The sequence below is a fragment of the Chiloscyllium plagiosum genome, unplaced genomic scaffold (genome assembly GCF_037043375.1).
Source record: "Chiloscyllium plagiosum isolate Xiang-an unplaced genomic scaffold, Cpla_swu_hap1 HiC_scaffold_7, whole genome shotgun sequence".
NCBI lineage: Eukaryota > Metazoa > Chordata > Chondrichthyes > Orectolobiformes > Hemiscylliidae > Chiloscyllium > Chiloscyllium plagiosum.
In genome coordinates this window covers 67,340,422-67,356,103 of record NW_028270145.1, presented here as the reverse complement: position 1 = coordinate 67,356,103, position 15,682 = coordinate 67,340,422, and the positions used below count along the sequence as shown (strand labels likewise).

The 15,682-nt window shown below is 40.4% G+C and overlaps 1 protein-coding gene across 1 annotated transcript in view; it reads left to right on the top strand.

Annotated features, from left to right (window-relative positions):
* LOC122551638 (voltage-gated inwardly rectifying potassium channel KCNH7-like) overlaps nucleotides 1-15,682 on the top strand; it is a 470,988-nt gene that overhangs the window by 370,366 nt on the left and 84,940 nt on the right. The window contains exon 8 of the mRNA XM_043693875.2: nucleotides 3,286-3,711. Coding sequence (XP_043549810.2) covers nucleotides 3,286-3,711 — 426 coding nt within the window. The remainder of the gene's footprint in view (nucleotides 1-3,285; nucleotides 3,712-15,682) is intronic.

Sequence of the window (15,682 nt, the reverse complement as noted above, 5' to 3'; positions counted from 1 at the left end):
TGTAGTCCTTAGTTGATCAGTCTTCATGCTGCTACAAGATTGAGAATTTGGGAGTTCTGTACGACACTGCTGAAAGGCTACTTCCTCCGACAGTCCTGTCTCCATTCTTAGAATGCTGCATCTCGATACCTACCTTACCCAAGTGCAGAGAATTCAAAAAAACTCATTTATTTATGCGCTATTTGCATTATATTTTTCTCTGGGACACCATTTTCTAAGGTAGATTATTCCATCTTCTTCTGATGTTACATCATCTTATATGTCATCATTTATTAACATGTATTTTAATGAAGTAAGATCATAAACAACCCTGCACACAGCCCCCTAGGTTTCTCTCAATTTCAACTGTTTCACCACTTAGATCAGAGAACCCCTACAGTGTGGAAATAAGCCATTCAACCCATTGAGTCCATACTGACCCTCCAAAGAGCATCCCTCCCAGACCCAACCCTTACCCTTTCTCCCTAACTCCACATTTCCCCATGGCTAATCCACCGAGCCTGGACATTATGGACAATTTAGCATGATCAATCCACCTTACCTGCACTGGACTGTGGGAGGAAGCAGAGCACCTAGTTTCTTTAAACAATTGACATTCTCACTTCATATTCACCCCACCACCACTATCCATATCACCTCAAAGTCCAAACATCAGGAGGCCAGTCTTTTTTTTTCTTTTGAGTCAGTACTCTAAACTGAGGAGACTTTAAATCTCCTGGTTATATATTGTTTTCAGCACAGAGTCAGTCCCCTAAACTGAGCAGACTCTAAATCTCTTGGGGGGATTTTTTTCCCTAAATACCCCCACACAACCACACAACTGTGGTAGTGCTTATTTTTAGGAGGCAAGTCTTTGTGGAACTTTCACAGCTTGCCCTAATCTTGTCCTCATTATTGCCGAATTAAGACAATAGCAGGACTGTTTGAACTGAGAGGTGAGTGATCTAGTTCTGTTATCATTTTCCCACATTTCATAGCAGTTGTACATGCTCTTGCTGCTTCAATATTGTTGGAAATGCTTCTTCTACAATTTGCACATGCATCTCTCTCAGGGCCTTTTTCATTTTCAAACTGCTGCATCTGGAGCAGTGACTCAACTGGGATAGCCACCAAGCTTCAGTAGATTTCTGCTTGAGATAAATCTTCTAATATTTTATCCTTGCAATATGCTACTGATGCTTCTTGCAAATTTTGGTCTGTACTTCTCCAGCACCACTCTAATCTAGACTCTGGTTACCAGCAACTGCAGTCATTGTTTTTACCTCAAACATAGAGCAAATTATAGTCACTGTCAGAATATCTATACTGATACAACACTTAGTTGATCACTCCTTATGGCTGCCATCAGGTATAGGACTCAGGATTCATAATTGTGTTGCTGAAATACTGCTTTCTAAGACAACCATCTCTCCACTCTGGATGTACCCTATTTAGATTTCTGTCTTATGTCACTAACATACGCAGTCTCATAAGCAGCAGGGCCAATAAAACATATCAGGCTCTTGTTCATTGAAACAAGGAGCTAGAGAATACTGCCAGTTGACCTCAGCAAGAAGAAAGGTGATACATGAACTAAGAATGATACAGAATCAGATATAGGATATTGGTTGGGAAGTCAGTTTAGAAGTTAATGGAAAACCTAAAACAAAATCTTGCAGCTGCTGGCAATCAAGAACAGAAGCCCTCCTTAAATATTTCCAACATGTGCTGTTTTTTCCTCTTTGAACTTATTGGAAATATTGGCATTGCAGTTGACAAATGATTAGATGAGAGTTTTAATGGCATTGCAGGTGAAGTACAGCTGGGGTTAGTGAACAGTGGTGGGGATAGTCAGTCTTGGTGACAAGTTGGATACGGTTGAAGTTCAGCTCAGATTCAAGTGGGACACCATGTTTTACACAGCTCCCCAGCTTGAGTAGGACTATGATTTGGGCTTGAAAATAAGTTGAAAGGTACAAAAATGTTAATGGGGGAAATGTGTACGACAACTATTCCAGGTGTAAGGGAATGCATGTAAAAAGCAAAAAGAGGAAAACAAACTAACTGAGAGAAAAATAAGGAAAAGAGACGACTCTTAATTTTGTCCAGTAGCAACACTACGAGAGATGAACTTGTATATTTTTAATTCACAGAAATGTATAACTTCAGATGCTTTACATAAAATCTGGAGGATATTTTTACCATCTGATTTTTGTTTAATAACTTTGAATATCGTAGTGACATTACTGCCATCTAGAGGAAAATAGTATAACTTTTCCACTTCCAAAGTTATGTTGGAAAAATAAGCAAATAAATATTGCATTGTTCAAAGCTCTTGACCTCTCTCAGACTGAAACCTTGAAGTCTTGTTTAACTCATAATGGGAAGCTGCTGGAAATAGCCACCAGTCCAATGTAGGATTGGGATTTGGAGGCCAAATCTATGTTAATTGCCAAGTATCTCGCTTGAGAGCCAGAGGCTGTTTCTGGCTGCTGGCTGTCAGGAATGGTCAAAAATTGGGTATCCCAAAAGCCAGAAAGAGTCTGCCAGCAGTAAGGTAAGTCATGGAAAGGCAGGGATGTCTGTTTCACGAGTGGCATGAATGGGCATGATAGGAATAGCAGATTTCCCTAAGAAATCTTTCAACACCTGGAACAGGACTCCTATTTTTCCCAGACTTTGTGAGGATTTTTAAAAAGTACCTTAATGGGCTTGGCTGCTTTCCTGATACATCGTGGGCAGCTCTGGAACAGTTTAAAATGACAATAGCATCCCCTGTACATAATGGGATCTTCTTCTTTATTTATAAGTGAGTTTGCAATCGAAGCCCAGCAGGAAGCTTATTGGCATAAACAGATTGGGCAATGAAGCCATTTCATTTTAACTGCTCCTGCACTCCTTTTCTGTCAATAGGGGAGTTGAAATTCTCCCTCAATTCTACCAGAACTATTTAAGCCTTCTCTCCCTCTTTTCCAACAAACTAACTTCTGGGTCAATTGTACCTTTCAAGACAGTAAGTTTTCAAGAAGTTTGGATTCAAGTAAATAGATTTCAGTGTGAATAGAGAATGGCAAAGACAGACTCAAAAGGCTGAATGGTCTATGAACATCCTGTGTACCCGAGAAAAAAGATTTTAAAAATCTTATATTGTAAATAATATGCGATCATATATTTTCTGGTTGAATTATAATTATTTTTTCAGTAACTGTCAACCTTACAATGGAAATCTTTATCATAATAAAGATAAATTGGGTTAACCTAAAAGTAGTGATCATTTTGACATTATTCCATTTCTGCACCTTACAGGTTCTATCCCTGGGAGCTGACGTTTTACCAGAGTACAAGCTTCAAACTCCTCGCATCCACAAGCTCACCATCCTACACTATAGTCCTTTCAAGGCTGTGTGGGACTGGCTAATTCTGCTACTAGTAATTTATACAGCAATCTTCACTCCCTATTCTGCAGCCTTTTTACTTAATGACAGGGAGGAGCAAAAGAGAAGAGAGTGTGGATACTCCTGCAGCCCATTGAATGTTGTAGATTTAATAGTGGATATTATGTTCATTATTGATATTCTAATAAACTTCAGAACAACATATGTAAATCAAAATGAAGAAGTGGTTAGTCATCCAGCAAAAATTGCAATTCACTACTTCAAAGGCTGGTTCCTCATTGACATGGTTGCTGCTATACCTTTTGACCTGCTGATTTTTGGATCTGGGTCAGATGAAGTAAGTCTTATCTACTACAATTAGCTTCATATTTATAGAAAATAATATTCTAAAAGCATCAGAATGTTTAGAATTTCAAGATGAAGGGTAAAAAGTATTTTCGTTGTCTGAGATTGGCTTAACTTTTCCACTCAGTAAAATATCTAAATTTACTATTCACTGTGAACAGGAGGAAACGTGTGGTGTTATTTGCTGGTGTTACAAGTAAAGTTTGTGAAATCAGAAACCTAGCTATATTATATTTTATGTCCTAATAGATGGGTTGGCATGTATTATTCAAAGTAACTTTTAACTTAATCAGGTAGGTTCCATGTTCAAGAAAAAAAAAAATTTTTTTCTAGACTGGCATAAGAAAGTACCAAATTTACCACTTGAAGTTCAATTCAAAAGTAAAATGGTGCTAGCTGCGGATGGTTTATATCAAGAATTTAGATGTAAATGGATTTAAATCTGCTGTTAAATGTTTCAAATCTGTGACCCCTGCAGCTTGGTTTAATATGTCAGCAGCTACAATCCTAAGGATGGAGTAGTGATGAGCACCAGAGTTTCTGAGGGCAGAATTGATCTTAATTCAAAGGTCTCCAGAATTAACTTTACCAAGCTAAAGAACCTTAAAGTTAAAGTTACAATCCGACATAAAATTCAAGCGAACTTGAAACTCCCCTTTGTCTCCACGAACTTGGAGAAATTTTTGAATACAAATAATATCCAAATTTGTTGGAACATTGGACACGTTCCCAGGATTAGGTATGTGCTCAGCATTAGACTGCAGTAAATGAATAAGTGTTTGCTGTATAAATGCGATTAATGTTTACTACTGTGATCTACTTGAGTGATGGAATCAGGCTTAAAAACTGAATGCCCAACTTCTGTTCCAATGTCCTGGATGCTTTGGAATTTTCCAACTGTAGTTACAGCTACAGGTGAGCACTGACTTGTTCACCATCCTGTTGAACTAAGCCACTTGTTGGAGTTTTGTCCTTCTTTTATTGTCATAGTATTGATATGGCTCATCTAGCTAACTTTGGTAAATGGTGATCCCAAGAGGTTGATGTGAGGAACTTCATGATGGTGGTGACTGTAAAAGTTGTCAGCCCAAATATCATTACTAGCTTCTTGCACGTTGCCGAGGAATGCTCTCTTGAATGCATGATAATGAGTGCTAAAATTATGAAGAATTATCATTGGGGAAATAGCTGAATATTGTTAGGCTAGGGATGTTTTACTTAAAAAAAAAACTCCTGATGCGATGTCCTATGTGATGATTGGTCTTCAACAACCATAATGAACTTCCTTTGCATCAAGTATGATTCCAACCACTGGAGATATTTCTTCCTGATGTATATAGATTTCAATGTTGGCACAGTTTCTTAGTGACATACAAGCTGAATGCTGCTTTGACCTCAAGACAGGTCATTATCATTTCTCCTCTGTTATTCACCTATTCTTCCAAAACAGGATAAAGGTTGTAACAAATTGTTTTGCCAGCTTCAATGTTTCAATTGAGCAGACTTTTATTGAGTAAATATTGTTTGATGGCAGGTTAGATGTTTACTTCTACCATTTTGCTCATAATTGCAAGAAGGCTGACAGATCAGTAATTGGTAGACCGATGGAGTTACATTGACCTTGCTTTTGGGATTGGGCATCTTCTGTTATAGTTGTATCGGAGCAACTTGGCTGTGATAAGGGGTGTGGAGGTGGTGGCAATTGATGTCTACCTTTGTTGTTTCAGAGCCCAATTGCCTTTTATTTACTGTTTACTTTTTATTGTCATTGGAATGGACAAAATTAGCCCAATTAGAATTAGATTTTATTGTCATGTCTATTCAATATAGGAATTCAAGAGTACAGTGAAAAGTGTATAAAGTCACCATTCTCTGGTGCCATCTTAGTTACAGCACCAGAATTCTTTTCTTAAAAAGGGGAAGAAATAAAAGAAACAGAACCAAAAGGAGAAAAAAAAAATGCCCAGATCTTAAGGAAAGGAAAACATTCAGATGTTCTTAAAGTGCTGTCTCAAAAAAGGTGTATGGAATGCTCGGCCGTCTGCGGGTCTCACATTGATTACCAGGAGTAGCCACATTCCTGCTGCTGCTGCCAACTCAGGGGCTGGGAGGAGTTTTGTCATACAGCTGCCACCCCCTCTGATTGCAAGGAGGAGTTTTGCCACCATTGCTGCTGCTGACCTGATTGTCAGGAGGAGTCACAAGCTTGCTGCTGCTGCTGCCTCTGATCACCAGGAGGTTGCTACCATTGCGCGCATGGCGCACTCTTGTTGCCATGCCAGTGACAACGACCCCACCACAAAAGGCTTCCCTCTCCTAACAAATGCATTCTTATCATGCAAAAACAACTTGCAAGGCTCAGCAGCACTTTGAAATCTGTACCTCGCAAAGATTTACCACCATCATTGAGTTCCTTTACTTCAGTTTTCTACATGTCCCAGGTTGAAACTATTTGTCTTCTAGAAAATTCATTTGGTTGATTATAACCTCCTTTTATGCCTGCAGCACTCTCATCCTGCTACTGCTTCAGCAGTTCTCTATCTCCAGTCTGGGCCCAGCTGCTGGTCCTCTTGCCAGACTCAGCCTCTGGGCCTCCTGCTAGCCATAGCCTCTATCCTGCCCCCCAGCTGCCGGTGTCGGGCACCCCATGTTCCTTACCTTTAAGCCTGGCCCCTTCCTCCACAACAGCTTTCACCATCATAGCCCCACTCAACCCGCACCAGGGTGGGATTTCAGGAGGAAGTGGAGTAGGATTGCAATTATGGTCATTTTGGCTGATAGTTACAAGCATTTCAGCCAGTCTCCCGATTGCAGTCTCTGCAGTTCGGCTTTACATCCTACCGACTCTCCAATCTGAAGCAGGTATCTTGCAAACATCCACGGTCAACTTCAAAGTTAACGTCCATACATGGTATCCCCACAGAAAATAACGATTGAGATTTTCCAATGTCACTCCAGAATCATTTACCTAATATTTAAATGTTCTCTCCGAAATATGGAGCAACATTCCTGCAATACCAAGGAATGACCTACCAAGTGAAAGCAAGCTAGAGGTACTCTGTTGTAAGACTCCTTTTTGGAAACTGATAGGCGGGGGTATTAGGCTTCAATGTCTCCTGTCAAGATGGGATCAGCTAGGTGCAAACAATGACTGCAGATGCTGGAAACCAGATTCTGGATTAGAGCGGTGCTGGAAAAGCACAGCAGTTCAGACAGCATCCAAGGAGCCGGAAAATCAACATTTCGGGCAAAAGCCCTTCATCAGGAATACCTGATGAAGGGCTTTTGCCTAAAACATTGATTTTCCTGCTCCTTGGATGCTGTCTGAACTGCTGTGCTTTTCCAGCACCATTCTAATCCAGAAAGATGGGATCAGCTAACCAGTGCTGAGTGATTTTGCAGGTGTATGCCAAAGTGGCACTCGTATAAATGCAGAATGAAATGCACTTCTATAATGCTTTTCATTTTTCTTTCAATGTGGATGATCAAACTGACTAATTTATCTAAGTGAAAGTGGTGAATGGCAGAGAAAGGTGGTGCCTCTGGAGGAAGAGGGAAAATTCCTGCTCAACATTTTGGGATTGGATGAGCCTGTGTAGTACTTGGAACACAATGTGTAGAGCTGCATCTAGAATTTACCAGTTGATTTGAAATGAACACTGCAGCTTAGCTTGTTAATTTTGCAATGTGATGGATTTTCTTGCCATTTCGGTGGACGGGTTTCAGCAACAATATCAATTGTTCACCATCTTGGTTGGTATGAGTGTCATTTGTGCTGTTTAGCCAAATTTTAATTTACATATCGAGTGCAAATAATCCATATAACATCACTGTCAGAGGAGTGGATGAAGACACTTGCTTTGCAGCATTGTTGCTGGTCCCTAACTCTGGTCTCCTCAAATGTTGTGGTTGCTTGTTGACAGAGACTTATACATCTGGATCTATCCAGCAATGCTTTTTTTCCCAATGTAGTGGGAACTACTTTCAATCTCAGCAATGGGCTTTTAGCACATCTTTGTATTTCAATTTGGGGCATCCTATGGTGCAGGTTCCTGTACTCAGCAGGATGTAGAATATCACTGTGCTGAATTCCTCCATGCTAACCATATTTATGACTGAGGAATGCTGATGTGCCTCATCAGCTATCTTCCTTGTTACCAATGCAATCAACAAAGGCTACATAATGTTTCAGTTCTGATTGCCATCTATGTTTTTAGTCACGCACTCATGTAAAACAAAAAGAAAATTGGACAGTACAGCACAGGAATAGGCCCTTCAGCCCACCATGTCTGTTCAGACTATGATACCATTTTAAACTAATCCCATTTGTTGTACATGGTCCATATCCCTCCATTGTCTGCACGTTTATATGTCTGTGTAAATCCCTTTTAAACATTGCTGTTGTATCTACTTGTACCATCTCCACTGGCAGCATGTTCCAGGATTCTTCCGCCTTCTGTGTAAAAAACCAGTGATGCATATCTCTTTTAAACTTATCCCCTCTCATCTTAAACCTATGCCCACTACTAAATGATATTTCCATCCTGAAAAAAAAGACTCCAGATATCCACTCTAAAACAAACGTTTTATACAGCCGCAACATAACTTGTGGACTTTTATACTCAATGTCCTGACTGATGAAGGTAAGCATGCCATACAGTGTCTTTAACACTTTATCTATTAATGTTGTCATTTTCAGGGAGTTATGGAGTTGCACCCCAAGATCTCTCTGTACATTAATGCTCCTAAGGGTCTTATCATTTACTGTATACTTTCCTCTTATATTTAATCTCCCAAAATACATCACCTCACACCTGTCTGAATTAAGCTCCATTTCTCCACGCATCTTTCCAACTGATCTATATCCCGCTGCATCCTTTGACAACCTTCCTCTCAATCCACAATTCCACCAGTTTTCATGTTGTCTGCAAGCTTACTAAGCAGACCATCTAAATCATTTATATATATTACAAACAAGGTCTCAGCACTGATCCTTATGGAATATCATTAATCACAGACCTCCAGTCAGGAAAACACCCCTCCACAACTATCTGCTGTCTTCTCTGACTCAAGCCAATTTTGTAACACTGTGACTTTGACTCTAAGACTCTATGACTCTTTCAGAATGGAAACAAACCCTTTGATCCAACTCATTCATGCCAATCAGGTATTTCAAACGTAACTAGTCCCATTTGCCTGCATTTGGTCCATATCCCACTAAACTTTTCCTGTTCATGTACCTGTCCAAAGTTTCCCCTCAGGTACCTTTAAAGCCTTTCCTTTGTCACCTAAAATCTATACTGTCTAGTTTTGGACTCCCCTACCTTTGGAAAAAGACAATTTTATAAACCTCTATAAGGTCGCCCTCAGTGTCCGACGTTATAACAACAGACAAATCTAATATACTTAAATTGGAAACAATAACTGAAAGCTTTTTTCATAAGTTTCTCTCTATGAAACGTTACTCTTGACCAAGAACCTAACTTCAAATGTTTTGCTGTTGCACAAGTCAAAGCATTTTGCTTTCATGCACTGACTCATTTAATTTTCTGGAGCTGATGGAAAAGGGTCAATCTTGGCATTGAAAATATTCACATCATTTCAATGGGACATGAGGAACAACACAATCAAACTCATAGTTTTAAAGTTGGAAGATTGGGATTGTTAATCCCACCTCAGGGTTTTGGAGTTTAGGTGAAGAAGCTCCTAATTTGATCGACAATCACAAATGCAAGTTATTTGGCCCTCTCCCATCACTAAACCATTTTGTGGCTCTCCAATGGTAACTGTCATGATCTCTTCCTTGAAAGATAACACTCATTGCATTCATGTTGAAGTGCTTTAAAGCTCTCCATTCCTATAATATTGCTGTGATATAAGCAGTCAAAGACATAATTGGATTACAAATTATACAATAATTATGATATAAATGAGAACAAGTTAATGTTTAGACATTTGGAATGCTCTAAATTTCAACATTTCAACTATGCGCTAAAGTTCCTCCAAACTCAAAAACTACTGCCCCTTTGTTTTTCCCCTAACTTTCAGTGTTTTACTTAAAAATACAATTAATTTCACAGAAGTTCTTCATTTCACTTCCAAAGATACTCGGTGCCAACAGTTTTGTTTGTTCATCCTTAATGATGTTCTTTTACCAAATGGGAGTAATGACTGAATGCAGCAATTAACTAAGCTTTGAAGTCTCTGGAAAAGACGAGATAAGGTCTGTTCTTTCCTAGTGATCAGTGCCCAGCCAACCTGGATGCAAGTATTTAAAAGTATAAATACAGGTTCATCTGTATACTGAACCTGTGAGCAAATGAGGAAGAATGTCCAGTAACAGGTAGCATTTTGCTTCAGTACATTAATCTTCTGCACCAGCCTACCATGGGGCACCTTGTCAAATGCTTTAGGAAAATCCAGACAGACAACATCCTCTGCTTTACCCTCATAAAGCATCTTTGTCACTTCCTAAAAAACTCAATCAAATTTGTGAAGCAAGGACTCCGCGCACAAAGCCATGCTGACTTTGTATTAAATCCATTCTTTACCAAATGTGAGGAAATCCTGTTCCTAAGAATCTACTCCAATAATTTCCCTTCCACCGATGCACACTCAAAGATCTTTACATTAGATGTGTATCTACAGGTCGGGATGGACTGCATCCTCTTCAATCTGCAAAGCTTGTAAATGCTAAGAATAGAAAGAGATTTAAATAGACTTTTTAAATAGAATAGAGTTTTCCATGTGATGATGGAATTGTGCCACCTTTCTTCCAATATTCGTGTTCATGTCAGAGGAAATTATTCACGTACTAAAAAATGAGGCCTCATGGTGCGGTGTGCTGACTCTGAACTAGAAGCTTCATGTACAAGTGCCATTTTCTGACTTGTTGACCAAGGAAAATGCTTTCATAATTCAGCCAAACAGGTTAACTAGCATCTTGTAAATCCTTCCAAATATGCCAATGGGAAGTGGCTCGAGCAAGAAAGAGTAACATGTAACACAGTATGTTGTCATGGCAACTCAAGCTTTTGTGGGGGGTGGGATTGCTGGTTAAATCAGTTGACTGAATTGCTAATGGGGGTCAGATTGCTGTCAACACATAGGGTTTAATCCCCATTGTGACTGAGGTAGGACAAGGCGGCAGATCCTGAAACTATTTTTTGGTGGAGTTCATTCAGCCGAAGATCAGAGAACACAAAATGACTCCTCACCAAAGCTGCATCCCACCAGTGTGGTGAAATAATGTGAGGTGGAAGGGTTCAGTGAAAGAAATTTTCTATTGTTTATCTTTTATTTACTTAGGGAAAGTTTGCACTCAGTCTTTGGTGTGCTAAACTGACATATCTAAACTAAATTGTGTTGAAGTGACAACCATATTGAACTATGAAACTTTAACATGAAACCTTTTCTTAATGGCTTTGGAATTCCTTTTCAAAAGTTGATAAGACTCTTCACTTACCATCACCACAATTTTTAAAGTGTTTTTGTGAAGTTCATGAACTGTCTCAGAGATTTCTTTTTGGTATGTGGTGAAAGAGACTCTCCATAAAAAGCTGGCTCTGTCAGCTCAACTTCAGGCTGTTCATGTGACTCAAATCTTTTCATTCTGAACCTCACAAGAGAATACTATAACAGTCCACAATAGTTTGTGTGAGCATTCAATGCTTTGACAGTCTTATTTGCCAGCTGTGCTTCGAAAGGGCAGTAATATAAAATTAATATTACTTGCTGTGAAGAACAAATGGATATTTATTTTGGTCAATTTAAGTCTAAACCTCCAGCAGATATCATTTTGACAGCAATAAACTGTTGTTAACTCACCAATGAATTTGACATTTTAGTTACAATTCAAGTTAAAAATATTGATTTTCTATAAACGGAATGTTCTTTCTGTGAATATTAGAGGTTAGCACTTTAAAAGGTACCACAAATAGAATTAATGTACAACTTGAGATATACTCAGAAATCACGCACATTTTCCACATTAATACCCAGAACTTTGACATTGCAGTGAGTGACATGTCTCTTAAGACTAGCCAGAGAGCAGAGATTTTGATTTATACCTCTCCAGAGTGATTGCCAGTCATAATGTGCAGCCATTTTAAGAAAGCACAGAAGCGGGGCAAAGTTTATCCATTGCATGGGAGGGAAAATCAGAGGCTGCAATTTCTCATGTGCACCCAACCAATTGGTTATTTACTCATGCTAACTGAAATCTGAACAGTGGATATATGCTTTCCAAAGATGTGCAGGTTAAGCGAATTGGCCATGCTAAATTGCCCACAGTGTTAGGTGCATTAGTCAGAGGGAAATGAGTCTGGGTGGGTTACTCTTTGGAGGGTCAGTGTGGGCCAAATGGCCTGTTCCACATTGTAGGGAATCTAATCCGTAGGGAATCTAATCTAATCTTAAACTGAAAAAGGCCAGAGAGCAAGTAAAAATTCTGCAAATCTTGCAATATTATATAAAAGATTTAAAGATAAAGAAGTGTATTCCCAATCATTTTGTAGCTACTGTTACACATTGGAACTGTAGTTATAGGTGGCTTCTACCCAGCCATCTAGATGATGACAGTTCCGAACATCAATCATCAAACACAGAGCATTTAAATGATGACTCTAGATCCCCCATTGCTCCTCCAGATCTCCATCTTGGACACCACTAACTAACATGTCAGAACATGCTTCGTGGGCAAAAGGCACATGCAGACAATCAACTGATGTTGGCATCAGACATATACCAGCCTCTCTGCATCATTTGACCCACTTCCATGCTGCATTTTAGAGTGCACCAGCAGCTCTCATTGCCAGGGCACTTTGCACATAGAGTTAGATACCCATGTCATGGTATACCTCAGAGCTCCTCATTGATCTCGTAGTACACACTCAATTTGCACTGCCTGGTTGCTCACAACTTCTCTGCCATGCCACGTCATGCCCTCTTTGCCACACCTTGCCTCTTTATGTTTCTCCCCCTCAGCCAGCGCTTAAAGGTAAATAGTTTTTCTGTGTTGGTATGCTGGTACAAAGCCATGCAGCTTCTCATAGTTGTCAATAGTGATCAGTTAAGAGGGTGAACATGTTTCTGTATATCATTATATTATTGCCAATCTCACTCTTCCACATGTGCCAGCAGCATATGCAGCTTGTCCTCCAACCAAATCATAGCTCAAAGTCTAACAGGAGTAGTCCTCAGTTAAGTCAAAGGAGATACCCTTCAGTCTGAGGTTCTGTTACAGTAAGTCAAAAGCAGCCTCTGATATCAGTCCAGGGGTTTGGGTACAATCAGTTGGTTGCTTAGGACAGCCAGAGTCAGGAATCATCTGCAGTTTGGAGAGTGGGCCAGTGGAACCTGTCCAGGGAGTCATCATTTGGGGAGCTATGCAAAGATCAGTCAGAAGACTGAACAGCTGTCTATCCAATTTGGCCAAGGGGGCAAGCCATAGTTAGTCCTGGGAGTTCATCCAGTAAAATGCAAGAGGGGATTAGAAGGAAGCTCAGCTGTGGAGTTTGAAGGCAGTATGTAGGATGCAGAGGGAATTCGGATTGTGAAGGGAAGCAACTCAATATTTAAGGGGGTGGAGAAAGATGAAAAAGCATGGGAGGGAAAAGGGTAAGGTAGGAAACAGGGTCAGTAATAGTCAGCATGACCCTGGCTTTGATGGCTATATCTTGAAACAATATGGCTATGGCTCAGAGGATAAAGTGTGGAGATAAACGCCGAAATAAATTATTTGGATGGGAACATCAAAACTAATGAGGATGATGGGGAAGGCTACAGAGAATACTGTGGTGGGGGTTAACCCAGAGTGAGATGCTAATAATGGAACTCACTGTGTTTCTTTCATGAAAATATCCACTGCTCAAAATGGACAAAAATGGCTGTCACCATAGCTCTTTCTGAGAGGGAGGGGGCTCCACCTTCGTGCAATATGAGTTTCTTCAAAGGACAATCACAGTAATCAGACAGCGGAGGAAAGACTCATCTTAGCATTAAATGTTACATGTGAATCTTAGGCGTTGACCTGTGTGTGAAGCCCAGATATTGGTCATAAATACTTTTGACCACATTGTGCAGCATCAGGAGTCAATCCCACTAACGTCTGTGATGCACAAGTAATATATTGCGCTCTGGAAAGATTGGCCCTGATTGCCAAAGTAGCAGGCATTTTCTAACATCCGCTGGCCAGCACACCTAAGACCATATTGTGTTTTGCTATTCTGCACATTCAATCCTGTAGATGCAGCTATAAAATCATGTGCTCACATAGCTGACCAACAGTGAATATATGAATGTGGAAACATTTTCACAATGCAGTTATCACCCCGTACCACCTATGTGCCCTCAGAAGGTCATCGTTCTTTCCTTTCCATTTTTACTCCATGTGGTCTCAGAATCCACAGCTAGAATAGAGGGAATCTGCCCTACCATTGACCCTACTGGCCTTAAAGGTTTGATCAGGTGACCATAGGGCATTTATGTCTTGAGGACCTATACATGCTGAGCGTGTCCTGGCCAAATGCAGATGCACAGTGCTCAGCTTGAATTCCTGCTAGCCTGAAGGCGGCAGCAGAGTGGAAGTGGAAGTCCTAGCAATCTCTGGATTGTCCTGTGAGGAGATTTCTGAGGGGCCTGTATGTGTTTCCTCCTCCATCTGGGTCCCTCTTCTCCATATGATTTGCTGTTGGAATGACTAAGTTGATGGAATGCTAATCCATGTAAATATCCAGCAAGCATTGGATATGTTGGACCTGGGTCTGAATAGCAGCTGCAAACCTGTCTGTGAAGGCAGCTAGATGTTCACATGCCACTAACAGAGTTGATGGATTCCCTCAAATTTGAGTCAATTTTCCTAGTCCCTGTGACAAAGCTGCCTGCTACTCATCCATTTGCTTATAATTCCAATTACATTCAAAATTGCTGACATCATGACACCCTCACTTGTCTGGAGATGTGCAGTTGCTTTGCTTCCTTCTGCCTTCTGAGTGCCAGTGACCTAGGGCATTTCTTCCTTTACCAGTTGCAGAGATGTAACAGGAATGTGCTCACTATCATGTGCGCCTGAATTTAATCTAGCTAACACAGTCAGCGAGGTAGCTGAGAGCACAGGAAGTAGCAATGGACAATGCTTCTTTCTTAGTTGCCAGAACATGGAGATTTCAGCATTACTACATGGATGGTCACAGTCCTAATTGGCTAAGTCCAGAATCCTTTCCTTGAAGGGAGAAAAGATCTGAATGTTTTGCATCCTACCATCTGTCTTGGCTTTCTCTGCCCTCTTTTGGGCTGATTTCTCCTGGGAGTGAAACAATGGAAGGATTGAGTGGGATGAAGGTGGCTAGCTAAACTATTAGTGCTGGTCCAGGTGGGGGAAAGGTGATGAGGTGTCCGGAGTAAATGAGTAGGAACTGCAGTTGCAAAATAGGTTTTGTAAAGTTGGGATGTTTTGATGCATGAGAGTAAAAGATAAACGGTGTTGCATGTGATAGTGAGAATGGTGAACAATGAGCCTTGGTGAGAGGTGGGGGACAATAGCAGAGATAGAGTGAGTGCATGGTAACAGAAAGAGTAAGAACATATCCTCACAGAGCAGAAACATTATTGACCTTCTTACAGTATTGCTGAGAATTCCTCAGGACCATAGATATGAAGCAGACTCAGGTAGCATCCTCAGACCAGGCTAGAAGGGTCAGGTGTCATGGCCTCCTCTGCCAATTGGATATAAAAGACTGTTCTCTTCTGCACCACCTCATCCACCAGGACCTCCAGATTCCTATAGGAAATTTCCCTGTGTCTGATATGCCTGTGCCAATGATAGGAATCTTGCAGTGTAGCTCAGACTGCCAGCACTTGACCAGGTGGACAACTGCATTTTACAATACTGCACATGTTTCTGCCTGCATTAAGTAGGGATGATATGATGAGTGAAACCCCACTGAAGTGTGGTGCATAGCTAA